This window comes from Dama dama, chromosome 12 (assembly GCF_033118175.1).
Source record: "Dama dama isolate Ldn47 chromosome 12, ASM3311817v1, whole genome shotgun sequence".
In the NCBI taxonomy this organism is placed as follows: domain Eukaryota; kingdom Metazoa; phylum Chordata; class Mammalia; order Artiodactyla; family Cervidae; genus Dama; species Dama dama.
The window spans coordinates 93,614,022-93,629,973 of NC_083692.1; the positions used below are offsets into that span (position 1 = coordinate 93,614,022).

Here is a 15,952-nt window from a genome sequence, read left to right on the forward strand (position 1 = left end):
TAAAGAACCTGCCTGCCAATTCAGGAGATGCTGGTTCAATGCCTGGGTCGGGAAAATCCCCTGGAGGAGGGCAAGGCAACCTACTCCAGTATTTTTGCCTGGAGAATCCCATGGACAGAGGAGCCTGGCGGGCTTCGGTCCATAAGGTCGCAAAGAGTCGGACAGGACTGAAGCAACTTAGCAATGCAGTGTGCACGCAAAGCCCCTTGAACCTAAGCAGATCTACACATCCACAGCAGCAGCAGGCCTGCTGCCACGGAGGGGGAAGGTGTATTCAGAGGTCAGAGTCCTCATGCTGTCGTAGAAGAAACCCATCTCACTATTGAGACAGCTGGAAGCGTGCAGTCCCACAGCACCTAAATGATGTCGTGAATAAAGATGGTGATGACTGTAAGGATGATCTGTAAGAAGCGATGAAAAAAGTCGCAGACTTTTCCAGCCGCTTGCTGTGCTATCTAGTCACCCACTTCGCTCACTCTGCCACTCACCTGCCATTTACCAACCCATCCATCGCCCCCCTCACCATCCAGCCCCTCACCCAGCCAAGATCTGGGCCAAGCACATCACCTGGTCCTGGAGGGACAGGCATGAAGAATACATATCCCTACCCTCAAGGAACTCACAGAGTCGATTCTTAAAAGTGCATGTGGCTAATTTTTCATAATTATACGTTATGACTTTGGGAGAACTTTTCCTCTGTTACTTCTTTCTCCCTTGGAATCTACAGTTCTTTTGCCAAAAGGTATTCAGGGAAATAAAGTGTGTCTGAATGGTCCACTGTTGTTGGAAATTCTCATAAAAGGCATTGTTTAAGACAGTGCTTTCCGATAGAAATATCATGTGAAGTATGTATAAAATTTTGAATTTTCTAGAAAAGAAACAAGGCTGCAGTTACTTTTAATAAATATTCATTTAACCCAAAGTATCCAAATACTATCATTTTAACCTGTAATCAATATAAAAATTATTAATGAGATATCTTATACTCTTTTGCATGTATTAAGGCTTTGAAATCCAGTGCTATAGATTTTACACTTTACAGCACATCTAAATTTGGCCATATTTCGTAGGCTTGGTGGCTACATATGGCCTGCTGGACTGCAGAGGCCTAGGAAAACACTGACTCACTGTTTATAACTTGGGTTTGCAATTATTTTTGGATTAAAGATAATTTAGTCTGTTGCCTCATCTTCCACATTGGAAACAGTCTTTCCATTCCAGTTCTTTGGGTCAGAAATCTTGAACTGATCTGTTCAAAATGTTTATCTGGTGTCTATCATGTATCAGACATCGTGTGGTATGAAATCACAGACATTTCTCAAAGAATCTGAGACAACACAGGCCTGGTGGTTATAAGCATGGAGCCAGGTTGCCTGGGTATGATTTTACCATTAGCCTCTCTGTGCCTCATCTTTCTCATCTATAACATGGGTAGCGTAAATATTATCTTCCTCATAGGGTCATCATGAGGCTTTAATGAATTAATATTTATAAAGTGCTTAACACAGTGTCTCTCAATAGGGCAACTACTATATGGGTGTTTGATAAAACATGTTTAAAAGTTTGAAAAATTTTAAACAGTTCTGCATTTTTCCAATGCTGGAGGTATAACCTTACAGTTTGGAATTAGACTAAAACTCAGAAGACCTGGGAGTCTGTTGAACACATGGAAGTCAATCTCTCTGTGCCTCAATGTTCTAATTTCAAAAAGGCAGGATATTTTTGCATACTCTATTATTTTAGAAATGTTGTGGACATAAATAAGGTTCTACATATAAAACACTTTGAAGAATTTCAGTTAGTGGTGATCCTTTCTATCAAGTCAAGGTATTCTGGGTATTGCACCTTTACAACAATGGATTGATATAGGTGAATGGATGGATATTGTTTAGCTATGAAGGATGCATTTATGAGGCTCCATTTGCAGAGGGAGAAACAGCCAGTCATTCTCCTACCATACACTGACACTGAAATTTCATTTTAATTTCTGTTGCTGGTGCAGTTTTCTCCTGACCTATACGCTTAGCAGTGCCAGGCCTTCAGTGAGACGCTCCCAACTCTGACATTGCCCGGCATCTGAAGCATTCCCATTCTCATAATTAACAGTGACTGGAAACAAATAATTTAATTTTGGGCAAATGAAAATGAATCAATGGTGTCAACTCCATTTCCCATCCTTGCAATTTTCTGTAACAAAAGAGGAGAGGGAAATGTCTGTTGCCCAATGTGAGATTCACTTAGGAAACCGAGAGACAGATGAATAACGGCTGATGCCTTACCCCGCCTTCCCACAAAACGCTGCTGTCCCTGGCAGGAAGATCGTGCCTTGAGCTGAACAAACATGTAAAGTCATGCAGAGTTTGGCAGCTGGACATATTTATGTTTCTAAGGAAATACACTCATGACTTAGTGTGGTGAATAAAGAGGAAAGCACATCTTACACAAAGCCAGGTAGACCCCAGGCTAAAGCCAGTTGTATATATCTAATCATTCATCTCTCCTCTCACCCTCCCACCCACCTGCCATTTACCAATCCATCAGGCTCCTTTATACCAAGAACAGGAATATAACACAGTCCTGCTAACGATGCCTCAGAAACAAAATGAGATAGTGCAAGAGGAAGCCTGTGGCACTTGCAATAAAATCAATACAAAGGCATCTTAACCTTGGATTCAGAATGCACAGTTTACCTGTTAACAGAGTGGCTAGTTCAAAAGGACTTTGCTGGAACTTAAGTCCTGGCTGTGTCACTCCTGGTTCCATCACTGAACCTTAACCTGTGAAATGAGGGGTTTGGACTGTGACCCAGAAATTCACTTCTTCCTCTGAAATGCCCAGTGTGAGGAGCTGGTGGACAGGCACCATACCAATGTGGAGACCCTATCAGTTGCTCTGTCCATTCCAATTACACATTCTGGAACTGGGAAGTGACCACAGGATGGATTCAGGGGCCTCCTGGACTCACTGTGAGAAGTATCTGAGATCAAACTCCATGGACCACCTGATCTCTGTAAGTCCTAACTCTGGGAGGTGGACCACAGTGACATTTTGGGTCTCCTGGAATTAATGTCAGTTCAGAGCCGGTGCCTAGTAAGCTCTGAAAAGTCGATTATTTCCTTTTCTCTCATGCAGTTACCCTGATAAAAGGCTACAGATCCTTTGGGGGAAGGCTGGGAGAAAGATGAAAAGCATAAACTTCCAGCAATGTACTAGGGCCTCCCCTTCATTCAAGGGGTTCTGGGTCTGTAAACTGGCTCAAGTCTGGAAATTGACCGAGGGGCCAAGTTTCATGATGCAAGTTAAACTTTTGGTCATTTAATTGAGAACTCTTCCCCTTACACAGACCAAGTAAGACTTGATTAAGCTTCCTGCGATTAAGCAGTGAAGAGTGGACAGACCGATCCTGTCAGTCTCTGCCCTCTTGGAATTTACATGCTGGTGGAGAAAAGACAGAAACACACAAGAAGCAAATATTTTGGTGCATTGATCAGTGAAACCAAGAAGACCAGCCAGGGGTGTTTGGTGAGAGTCACTGGGAGCGGTAGTCTGAGGCTGGGCATGCTGAGGGCCCAGTAAGAAGACCCTGTGAAGTAGAAAGGATGGGAAGAGTGATGCTCCTGGGAGAGGCACGGAGCGTTGCAGGGTCTGAGCACCAGAGTTGCACGATGGAAAAAAGTGCCAACATTCTGAAATCTTCCTTCCTTCTCTTCAATTTAAAACCAGATCAGATGTGGGTAAGGGAGCTGCCTGGTGTGTAGAAATAACAAGATCTTCTATTTAAGGTCTCCAGGATCAAAGCCTTAATTCTTTGACTCAGGTTTTAACTAACAATGTTTAAATAAAAGGACTATGTCAAAACTTCAGCTGCTTATGTTTTCAGTGCGTAAGTGATGGGCGTGGAAAGGGTTTAAACATTACATGCCTTTAGAACAGGAAGAGCCTTTATGAGGAAACTGGTTTTTCATTCACAGTTTTGTCACCGTTTTCTCCTTCATCTATGAGTCTCCCACATCCCTTGCTGCTGCCCCACAAAGGACACTGACTAGTTCTTAGCAGATAGAGAATGGGAGTGCTTTCAAACTGGGGTGCTGGAGAAGATTCTGGAGAGTCCCCTGGATAGCAAGGAGATCAAACCAGTCAATCCTAAAGGAAATCAACCCTGAACATTCATGGAAGGACTGATGCTGAGGCTGAAGCTCCAATACTTTGGCCACCTGATGCGAAGAATCAACTCATTGGAAAAGACCTGATGCCAGGAAAGATTGAAGGCAGGAGGAGAAGGGGAGGACAGAGGATGAGATGGTTGGATGGCATCACCGACTTAATGGACATGGGTTTTGAGCAAGCTCTGGGAGATGGTGAAGGACAGGGAAGCCTGGTGTGCTGCAGTTCATGGGGTCACAAAGAGTTGGACACGTCTGAGTGACTGAACAAAAATGGGAGGGCTGTGTACCTTCCCTCTCCAACCAGACAGGAAGCATCTAGGGGCCAGGTCTCATCTATAACTGCGAGAGGTCCTCCATGGTTTCAAGAGTAAAGCAGGTGTGAAAGAGTTTTGTTTTTGAGTTGGAATTGAACTGGAGAACATAGAGACTCAGCTGGGAGTGTCCAGATGAACTAGTGTCTAGCTGGGAGCGTCTTCCTGCCGAGACAACCCCTCTGTCACCAGGGCAGCTCTCCGCACGTTAGGAGAAGGTAACAAGGCCCCAAACTCAGCCAAGGAAGACAGACCAATTTCTTCACTTCCCTTAACAGCTACGTGTCTCAGGTCCCCTCAGCTGCTGGATCCTACAAGGTCCTAAGTGTTTTGCTACCTGGGCCCAGGTGCGTACGCTCACATGGCTTCCCCCCAAGTCCCACTCCCAGCTGAGGGACTCTCCACCTACTCTGGAGAGCAGGGATGCTCCATTTGACTTGCCTGTTTCCTTCCAAGTCTTCGCCCATGATTAGTCTTTTCTGTTTCCCTCTTGGAATCAAAATCAGAAAGAAGCCTCTTTCCCCCTCTCTGTCTGCTGTCACTGTGAGGCAAGATTCAACATGCAATCTCACTTGATCCTCATACTCAAAGGTAGGATGTAAAGCACTATTATCTCCCTTTCACAAAAGCAGCAGCAGGCTGGAGAGCCCAAGGGACTTTCCCAAGGGCTCACAGTAAGGCAAGGGGTAGGGTGGACTTGAATTTCTGGACTCCCCATTCTGTGCCCACTTTGCAAAGGCATACAGTGCATTAGTCTCAACTGATAGAGTGGAGCTGAATTAGCAATGCATAGTCTGTGCCTTGGCAGGTAAATTATCTTATTTAGAGGTTTGCAGCCCTGAGCTGCTGGTTGAAAAATGATGTGTCAGCAACAAAGAAGCAAATGATGTCAAGAATATACCCAACCCATCTCTGTCTCTGTGCTGCCCTTGAATTAGCTTCTGACAGTCCCAGCCTGGAGTATTCTACAGACACCAGAATGGCCCTTTTCTCTGCAGTCAATGGAGTTGACCATGTCTTCATCTAGACTGGCAATGAAAATTGCCATAATAATCTAAACCCGGTCAGGTATTTTTGAGTCTATGAATATTGTTGATATTTTCTGGATAAGATTGTGAATGGAAAAGACTGGAAAGTTCAGAACTTGGGTTATTAGGCTTCCCCTGACAGGCTAGTGGTATTATGTATTAAAAGAAAAAGCAGGAGGAAGTTCTCCTGTGGCAAGAATGTCTCATCCTATGGACCCTGAGAAGGTCCTTCAACAAACAGCTTAAATCGCACCTGTTCTTCCTCAGGTCTCTCAACTCACTCAGCATCGGGTTGGCTGCAGCCCCCTGAATTCATGACCCAGAAATCCTCCCCACACATGACATGTGAGCCAGTCTCACACAGAGCCTTGAGCACCAAGGGTCCCCTCTGCTAAGGAAAAGCCCTCTTTCCCTGTCCATACAAAGCAAATGATTGATTCTGATCATTTTTCTCCAAGGAAAAAATATTTTCACACTTTGCCAAGCTTTCCAACCCTCCTGCTTTACTGCAGTGTCTTCACTCCAAGGAAACCCCCTGAGATTCCTGCAACTCAGTCACACATTTGCCAAGTGCCCCCTATGTGAAGAATATGCCAAATCAGGAGATGCAAGAGCCATGGGTTTGATCTCTGGGTCAGGAAGACCCCTGGAGTAGGAATGCCAACCCACTCCAGTCTCCTTGCCTGGAAAATTCCATGGAGAGAGGAGCCTGGCGGGCTACAGTCCATGGGGTCGCAAAGAGTTGGACACAACTGAGCGACTGAGCATGCACACACATCCTACGTGTAGAATGCAGCACAGATGAAGTTCCAGAAGATAAAAAAAAGAACATTGGAAAAATCTGTGGATCCACCAATCTCAATATGTGAACAAATCTTGGGGCAGAAAACAATATAAAAAAGTAAGTGTTTTGAATGAATTATGAAGGTGAACTATTAGTCTGCACTGGGTAACCTCTGTACTCTTAAAATAACCCACTTACATAGTCTTTCTCTTTGATGCCTTATATTCCTACTAATCCTAGCTCTGATTTTAAAGTACTACTATATGTAATTAAGAGAGATGGGCTGCAGCTTTTTGACCTTCTCTTTGGGCAAAACCGGGCTTTGCTGTGTGGTGAACAACATCATCAACCACAACTGATGGGGTTCTCAAATTCATAATCCAGCACAGATTCCTGCCCTTTCTTCATTCATTTTTCTTTCATTTTATATTATTCCAATATATTCATCTTATGCTAGACTCCCTCAGAAACAACATCTCTAGTGAAAACACAGTCCTTAAGCATGAATCAGAAATTTTATATTTGCACTACTTTTTTTTTCCTATTCAAGCAGAGTTTCTTGGACTCTCCTAATTGAGCTATGGGTTTTCCTAAGCTGTGGATTTGCTTAATCTAGTATGAGTGCTTCAAGTTCTTTAATGAAAATGACCTACTATTGGCTATACTATGCCACTGCACTTGTCAATAGCACAACTTCTGTTGACTCAACAGAAGCCAGGAACTTATAAAAAGAACCTATTGCATCTCACGAAGCAGGCTTCCTACTTAGTTAAATATGCTGTTGGTGGTTTAGTCGCTAAGTCATGTTGCGACCCCACGGACTGTAGCCTGCCAGGCCCCTCTGTGGAGTGGGTTGTCATTTCCTTCTCCAGGGGATCTTCCTGACCCAGGGATCAAACCCAGATCTCCTGCATTGCAGGCGATCTCCTGCAGTTACCATAGATCAATTAAATAATATTTACTTGAGACCCTCTCATCTTGGATTTAAAAGCATAGTTGAATCAAACCTTTAATTAGTTCATAATAGTAGGACTAGAGCTATTTCTGGCTTAAATTTTTAGAAGAAAAAAAATCCACTCATGAATGTGCACTGCCACAGACATAGCATTCCTTTGAAAACAACACCCATTTCCTAGACATAAAACACTAAAAGAATCAGCCCGGGAACACAGATGTGTGTGCCCATCTCTTCTGGATTTAAAGGTTGATAATTATATTTCTAAGAACCAGCATTATGGCTAAGGCTGACACAAAGATGGGAAAGGAAATGCATTAAGGGATAATTTCTTGGTAATGAGAACCTCTAGAGTGGAAAACATGTACATTATGTCTTTATGTAGAATAAACACATTACTATAAAATCCGAAAGAGAAAAACCTTACCCGAATCCAGAAAGTAAGCGACAGAAGAGAAAGAAGCCGTAACCTTGGACAAATGAAGACAGGAAGGCAAAGAATCCGTTGATAGACATGCAGATCAGAAGGGACTGCTTCCGTCCCACTTTGTCTGCCAGGCCTCCCCAGAAGAACGCCCCCACCATCATGCCGAGGTACACTATGCTGCCTGCAACACACAGAAAGCAAAGAAATGCGTCAGAGGGGCAGAAACGACACTCGGAACAGCAAGCGAACAGGGGGCAGAGGGCATCCTGGAATTCTGCATGGGAAAGAAGCGCCTTTAAAAACAGACTCTGCAGGATACACGAATCCGCTTTCAAGTTGGAAAACAAGCTCTGTGGGTTCCCTCTGGCTGCCATGGGTGATGGCAAGGGCAGAAGATGAGACGGTCACGTTCTCCCCAGCCTTCTAGGGAGGGGTAGCCCCAGTGGGCAGGCATAAGGAGTCCTCATGGAGAACAACCCCGCAATTTGATTCACAGCTGTGTCACCTTTGGTCCAAATGCCCAGCTTAGCACCAAGCAAGGCCAAGATGGGAGACTGAGTCAAGGGCTCCCAGGTCAAAATGGATCCTCCAGCCTGCTTCAAGCCTGCACTGCAGCAGATGACCTGGGCCACAACCAGACTCCTAGGAAACTTCTAGAAGATTGCATGGGTTCTTTCTCTCTGCTTCTCCTGAAAACCCTGGCCCTTCCTTGAAAGGAAGGGATGTTAGGGAAGGTAAGTTTACAAGAGTTAATCTCAAAATGGTCTCTCCCAAATCCTGCTCAGAAAAGAAAAACTTTTTCTTGGCATCAGGAGCTTAAGCAGAAGGAAAATCGCTGCTTGTGGTTTGGGGTTGTTCAGCTCACCATGGTTGGCTTTGCTTTCATAAAGGAAACAAATGGAAAAATCAAGAGTTAGATAGATGCCCCTCTTGGTATCACTGAGTAAACAGCTGAATTTTCCAATTTACTTGCTTCTTATAAAAAGCCAAGCCCTCACAAACTCTGTCCAGAGTCTTTCACAGGATGACGTAATATTAGGTATGGCAAATGTTATTTCCCGAGAGGCTTCCAAAAGGGTATGCAAGGTCTAGGGGAAATGGCATAATTAATAAATGAGAGTTTTGGCTTTCAAAAAGCTGCCCACTACATCTTTTCCTCAATTCCCTTTGCTTCACCAAAGCACCATTTGACTAGTCCCTTGTCAAACAAGTGTTTAAGGTGCCCAGCAGCATCTAGGTTACAAGCTGAGAAAACACTACCTTATTTATTGCTTTAGATTAGTTAGCGAAATATCCTCCTTAAACATTCACATGAATTCATTTGCTAACAGTTAATAAATGAATCTGAGACCCAGAAGGGGAGCACTTGGCAAAGTCTGGTGACCCCACATCAATGACACGCAGATGCTGCTCTTCAGATAGACGAGTCTAGACAACTACAGGAAATGGCGAATGTTGGAGCAATTATACAATAAGACACAACAGAAGCTGCCTTTATTTAGACTGGGGTGCTGAAAGGAGATGGGCAGTTATCCTTTGCCTGGGTAGGGATGGCCTACTTTTCTCTGTACTATGTGGCTGACCATACAACGACCACCCTCCTCAATAAAGAGATTACTCATATCATGAGGCCCAGTGTGTGCCGAGAAGATAATTTAAAGAATGTTTCAGTACAAGGCCCAGGGATCCCCAGAGCAGATTCACCTAGGAGAATAAATATGGGGCATATCTCTTACTTACAGCCTAAGAGGCTGAATCTGCCACTTGTGCCTTGCAGAAGAATAATCAGTAAGCTAAGCTGCTTGATGGACTTCCCAGGTGGTACTAGAACTAAAGAACCTGCCTGCCAATGCAGGAGACATAAGAGATGTGGGTTTGATCCCTGGGTCAGGAAGATCCCCTGGAGAAGGGCATGGCAACCCACTCCAGTACTCTCACCTGGAGAACCCCACGGACAGAGGAGCCTGGCAGGCTGCAGTCCAGAGAGTCGCAAGGAGTTGGACGTGACTGAAGTGACTTAGCACACATGCACGAAAGCTGCTTGATAATAATGTCTGTCTTTAGAAATGCCTACAGGTCAGAAAGGGAGCTGCATCGATCAGGAGCAGCCCATGGCTGCTGCCATCTAAAGACTTGGGACTCTTTCTTGTAGCTCTGGCCCAAGGAACAAAAAATGGTCACTGGCACTTGTGGAACCCTTACCAGTTCTAAACGTTTGCATGAATTAACTTACGTAATCCTCACGACCACCCTTTGAGGTGAGTACTATGGGAACACCATTCATTGGTGGGAAGCTGACATACAGGGACATTAATGATCTAACCACAGAGAAGTGAGTACATCCCAGTCTGTCTCTTTGTACAACGTGGTGATGATCCCTTTAACCCTCCTGGCTGCCCTCCTGGGAAAACATCCCAGTTTGTGCAGGCTCTTGTGTGGAGGTAACATCTAAAATTGAAAGTGGTACCTCAAAAGCCTCAGAGGTGCCTTCTCCCTGGACGCCACCCTCACAGAATTAGAGCTAAGTCTTGGGTAGTGGAAAATGACAGATGGGAGCTCGGGGGACATGCTGCTTCGTCCCACCGGAGTATGTGACCTGGGATGCACTGCTTCCTCTCAGGTACTCCAGACGGGTACATCCCCGACCCTTGGTGGGGAAGGTAAAGAAGCTGACGCTGCCAAAGGCTGGGTGGTGCCGGAGCAAAAAGGAAAATCCAACTTCTTGCTATGAAGAGCAGCGCAGGCGTGCTAAGTCACTTGTCATGTTTGGTTCTTTGCAACCCCATGAACTGTAGCCCTCCAGGCTCTTCTGTTCCTCGGATTCTCCAGGCAAGAACACTGGAGTGGGTTGCCATTTCCTCCTCCAGTGGATCTTCCTATCCAGGGATGCAACCTGCATCCCTTATGTATCTAGCAATGGCAGGCAGGTTCTTTACCACTAGTGCCTCCTGGGAAGCCCAGAATGAGTGGGCTCCTGCGCCATGCTCTGAAGGAGCTGTAACCCCCTCGCTTCTCCAGTACAGGATGGATGACGGTCCTGCTGGGTGGGTCTCCATGACCCGTCATCCCCTTCTGGGCCATCCCTTGCAGCTACATCTTCCCTAAACCAGATCAGAGCGTTACAGAGTGATGATTCTAGCACTTTCAGGGCTCATAACCAGATGCTACATTCCTCCGCTCAGCAGGAGTGGAAGGACACAGCCCTACCTGGGAGCTTTTTAAACCTCAGGGGTAGTAACGGCTAAGAGCTTCATTCCTGCAACGGAGACGGCTTAGTGACTTGACAAGGGGCAGGAAATCCTCATTTATTATTAGCACCTTGTACTTAAGCACTTGCAAATAAAATTTAAAGGTAATACTTATGAGAGATTTTAATATATAAAAAAGAAAAATGGCCTATTTTTCAATTCCCCCAGATATAGATCTACATCTTTTTTTTTAAACTCAAATATGCCCCCATGGCCAATAATTCAAACCAGAAAAGTATAAAATGAAAATAAAAGTCTTCTTCTCCCTAATCCTTGATCCTCTTCCCAAAGGTAACCATTAGCAATTTTTTTTTCCAATTTTTCCAAAAAGCTCATACATATAAATATACAAAATGGATATCCTGTAGGAATTGCTTGTTAAATATAGGTTTTCTTCCCCACCCACCCCATGCAGCCTTTATCATATCTCGTCTTTCTTAAAAATCTTTCAGATTTTTAAGCTTAAGCAAACCAGAAATAAATCTCTGTCAGGATTTTAATTACTTCTTCAAAACACATTTCATATATTTCAGAAGAACATTCACTCTCAGCTAACAGGGGAAAAACAGTTATTTCTCCATCTCTATTTTTCTATGCCTTAAATAAATACACCCAATTTCCCTAAATGAGAGGTTATTAAATCCAATTTTAAAGCATTTACAGAGCACCCACTATGTATGACTTTTCCTGAAGGCTAGAAATACATGAATTTATGTCATGATCCTTGACCTTAGGGAAGGAAAAACTTAGCAAATCTTCCTCTGATGCCTACTGTAAGCCAGGAGAGAAAGGAGACAGTTTCACATCCATTATTTCACAGAACCCTCCCCACAGCCCTCTGCCCAGGGCCAGTGCAGAGAGGGGTATCCGGAGCAGAACCTTCCACAGCCTCCTGGGGACACACGGCCAGACAGAACAGTGCCCTCAGGAGCCGCGCTGGAGTCCCTGACCTGCGTGTTTACTCCATCAAGATGGCTTAAGGAGCTTGTAATTCAGCGAGGGAGACCCAGGCCCATAACTGAACAAGCCCAGCTGTGAGGGGTGAGTTCCGGTGGGCAGAGGGGCAGGAGGTGGCCACTAATTCTGACTGCGGCCTCTGAAAAGGTTTTGCTGAGAACAGAACATCTGAGAGGATTCTGAAGGATAAGAAAAATGTCAACATAGTATTAAATTCCTCCAACAAGTGACAGGTTTAGAGAAAAAAAAATGGCATCTCAATTTGACTCTGACTAAAAATGTGTCTCAGATCCAAACACCATAATAATCTTTTGTGTCTACATTGGATTACTACTGGTAATTTAGACCGGCTGTAACTAGACCTCCGCTGGGCATGCCACGGGACAGGATGAAGCCTACCCAACAGTTTATTCCTGACAAACAGCACAACCAGGAGAGTCATGTTCTTATCACGTGACCTAATTAAAGCCAAGACCTCTGAATATTAGCAAAGGTACACACTGGAGTGGGGAGAGATGTGAATCAAAGTGGAAAGGCTCTGGATGGCTGTCTTGCTTTCATGATTCCATTTTGTCTTCACCATGTTGAGATAGGGAGTCCTTGAAAATTGAGAGGTGGGATAAGCTCTTAACATGGACCAGCCTTCTCTGGTCACCACTTCTCATGAGGCTACTGACAGAATCTTAAAGTATTTTAGTCCATTTAACAGGTGGGGAAACTGAGGTTGAGAGAGGCCAGCACTTGAATTCAGGTCTTCCAGATCCTTGTTCCCCAGAGTATGATCCTGGGATCAAGAGCACTGGCACCCTAGGGTCTGAGGGGAGGGAACTTGCTGGAAATGCAGACTTTAAGGCTTCACTCTGGACCTACAGACTCAGGATCTGTATCTGACTAAGGTTCCCACACGATCTGTGTGCACTTTAGAATCTGAAAGCACTTTTTAGGCTGCTGTACATTCCATTGAAACATATAACCTAACACTTTTTTTTACTTAAAGTTTGTATTTCTCTAATACATATTTGAGCAGGGGAGATGCAGACCACAGAATATTTAATTCCAAAAACACAGAACAAGCAAGATCTTCCTACATGAGTTGGAGATGTCCTGAGGGTGAGCAGAAAGTCTGCCTCTCCTAGGACCTGCTTTCTTTATAGAAGCTAGAAACAAAGCTGCAATATGGAGAGAGACCAGGCAGCGAGGCTCAGGTCCTTTCCTGAACCTAATGAAGACTTTCATTCAGCTGGGCTGTCAGGAGGTTGGACTTGGCCTGAGAAATAAATACAGTCTGAAACTCACTCTCCTCCCATCACACGGGGGCTCAGGACATCCTTGGCTGGCCAGCCTCTTGGTCCAGGTCTCTCAGAAGACAGAAAAGAGGCCTCAAGCATCACCTCCCCATTAAGGGATTTTCTAACATGGGAGCTCATTCCACTTATTTAGTCATACCCTCATTTACCCCCACAAATATCACATTTCCATTTCTGTCTCTTTGCTAAGCTGCTTTTGATTCTTTCTGACAATCCCTAAGGGGCACACATCTTTTCCCCCAGCACGATTTAAACCACATTTAAATGAAACAGAATAATTTTAAGAAATGGGATAGAGTGGTTTTTCTCACAATAACTTTAGCCGTTAGTTTTTTTTTTTTAATTATTTTAAGCACTTCAGTTATCTATGGCTAATGCATTACCCTATAATTCATTCCATTTATTTATAGATTGATTTTCAATGAAAAAAAACATTCTGTGATAGTGTTCTGAATTCAGTGATAAATAATCTCCATGCGGCAATGCTCACACTCACCTTTTATAAGGGGATTTTCTTAGGTTAAAACAAAATTATAAGTCAAAGTAAAATAAAAATAAATCTTCAAAGAATAACAATGACAGTTCTAGAGATAGTTATTAAAATGAATAATATAACTCACTCATCATATTCACAGGATTGAAGGAAAATGAGTTACTCCTTAAATTATCCTCATTATTTTTCAGATGTTACACAAGAGGCAGGTGCATTTATTGTCCCAAGGACAGGATTTTCTACCATCAGCTTGTGTTATACCCATTGTAGACACCCACTTAGCCAATTCTTACCTAACCAACTGAATGGATTAACAAACCCACACGCAACACACTGAGAATTATTTCCCATCTTCCTTCTTCTTCCAATAAATGCTTTGGGTTTACTGTTTTATACCCAACCTGCTTATGTGAGTTCTGCTGTTATTTGTTATGAATCCAATTAAACAGCAGTCACATAAATAATGAGATATGAAAGGAATGGGAGCTACTCCTATGAAACTAACTTAAGAAAGACATGGGGAGGATGAGGTGCAAAAGTAAATGTTTATTTAATACACTTATTAAATAAATGTATTAAATAAACATCTTTATATTACATATTTGTTAAAGAAATGTATTAAATTATATTAAATACACGTGAACAATCCAACTCAGACTGAGAAAAAATCATAAAGACGAAAGATTCTGTGCTTAGATAGAGGCATATTAAAGAAGTTAAAACTGAAAATCAAAGCCACATGATGGCTATGGAGATACAGGAAAGACAAGGGGGTACTTCATTTCAAAGATACCTACTCAAAGGGTACCTTTGCTCCTGCACCTGAAGATGGTTGAATGAATACAAGCCCATGTGTTAAAACAAAGTATTTGTCCCTATGTTGATCTGCATGTTTTCTTGCTTTACCAACTTTTCCATTAACTGACCAATTACCAGTCTGGATTTAATTAGGTAGTGGGATGTCTACTTTGTCTCAGAGGACCCCTGAAGACAGGCTTTGTGCTTCAAGAAATCAGGTTTGTATAGCCATGGAAAGAGGCAACAATTACCCACTGTGTGATTTATTGCATCACTGAAGGCAACACTGAAAGAGCATCTCCTTAAGGTCAGTTCCAGAACGCACAACCTTCCTTTCCTTAATTTTACTGAAGATTCTTTTTTTTCACTGTGTACTGGAGAAACCCCTGGAAAGAGAGTCAAGATATACAGGACTAGTTCCAGTCTCCCTAGAACTAGCTGTAAGCTGTCAGGCTAATCTTTCAGTTTTCTACACGTCAAATGGTAGGTGGTGGTCAGCCCTGTAAAGCTGAACCAGGCTCTCTTCTGTCTGTGGGGGAAGGGGGAACTCTCTCCCTTGCTGGCCTCTTATGCACCCTCCCCACCCACCCACTGATGTGGAAGTTTCACACTTGCTGCCCTTTGCTCACTCCTCCAGGGCCCCCAAAATAGTGGGTTACGAGTGCGGCCAACCCTTGGCCAGACCACACCGTAGTCCATACAAGGCTGGTTTCAGGGACCAGTGTGCCTCCCCTGTACCTTTGCTCCCACTCAATTCAAAGAAGGCTGCAACATCTTTAACTACAACTTGCTATTTCTGATTATTACTGGTTTCAAATTCTGCTCTTGAATTAGAAATGATAACAAACACAAAATCGCAAGTTCAGTACCTATTCTATTGGGTTCTTCCATTGGATGTGCTGAGAAGTGGACCCATTATTAAAGCAATGAGGGGTTGAAATGGGGGAAGCAGAAAAACTGTTTCTGTTTTGTTTAACCAAATGCAATACTCATCTTTATCCTGCTACTATTTACCTCTCTGAACTCTGGGTCAGGCAGCAAAGAGTGAAGAGGCCAGGCTTTTCAAACATATGGACTAGATCTGAACTTTTGCTCTACCGTTTACTAGATATTTGATCCTCGGTAAGTTTCTTTCTTTCTTTCTTTGTGTCTCAATTTCTCCCTCTGTATAATGGAATTAGTAACAGTACCTCCCCACACACTGTTTTTGAGAGATTAAATGGATTAAAGCACTAAGAACTGTGTGAAACACAGCTGTTCAGTAAAAAACAACAACTAATATAACTCTTGGTCTGAGGAAGAGAGCTAAAGGGAAAAATAAAATGGTGACGGAAAAGAGACAAAAGGAAAAAGGGGAGGGGTTCTGGGGTGATGTAGAAAGTAAAATTACAGATCAGGGCCTCCCTTAGCTCATGTCCTGAATAGAAGCCAACTGAAACAGCTCTGGGAATGTGAGTTAATTTTTTCAATTTCAAAGA

General features: G+C 43.5%; 1 protein-coding gene across 1 annotated transcript in view; it reads right to left on the bottom strand.

Moving 5' to 3' along the window:
- Window positions 1-15,952, bottom strand: part of SV2C (synaptic vesicle glycoprotein 2C) — a 215,612-nt gene that overhangs the window by 107,842 nt on the left and 91,818 nt on the right. Inside the window, exon 3 of the mRNA XM_061158144.1 lies at window positions 7,672-7,852. Within this exon, the coding sequence (XP_061014127.1) occupies window positions 7,672-7,852 (181 nt within the window). The remainder of the gene's footprint in view (window positions 1-7,671; window positions 7,853-15,952) is intronic.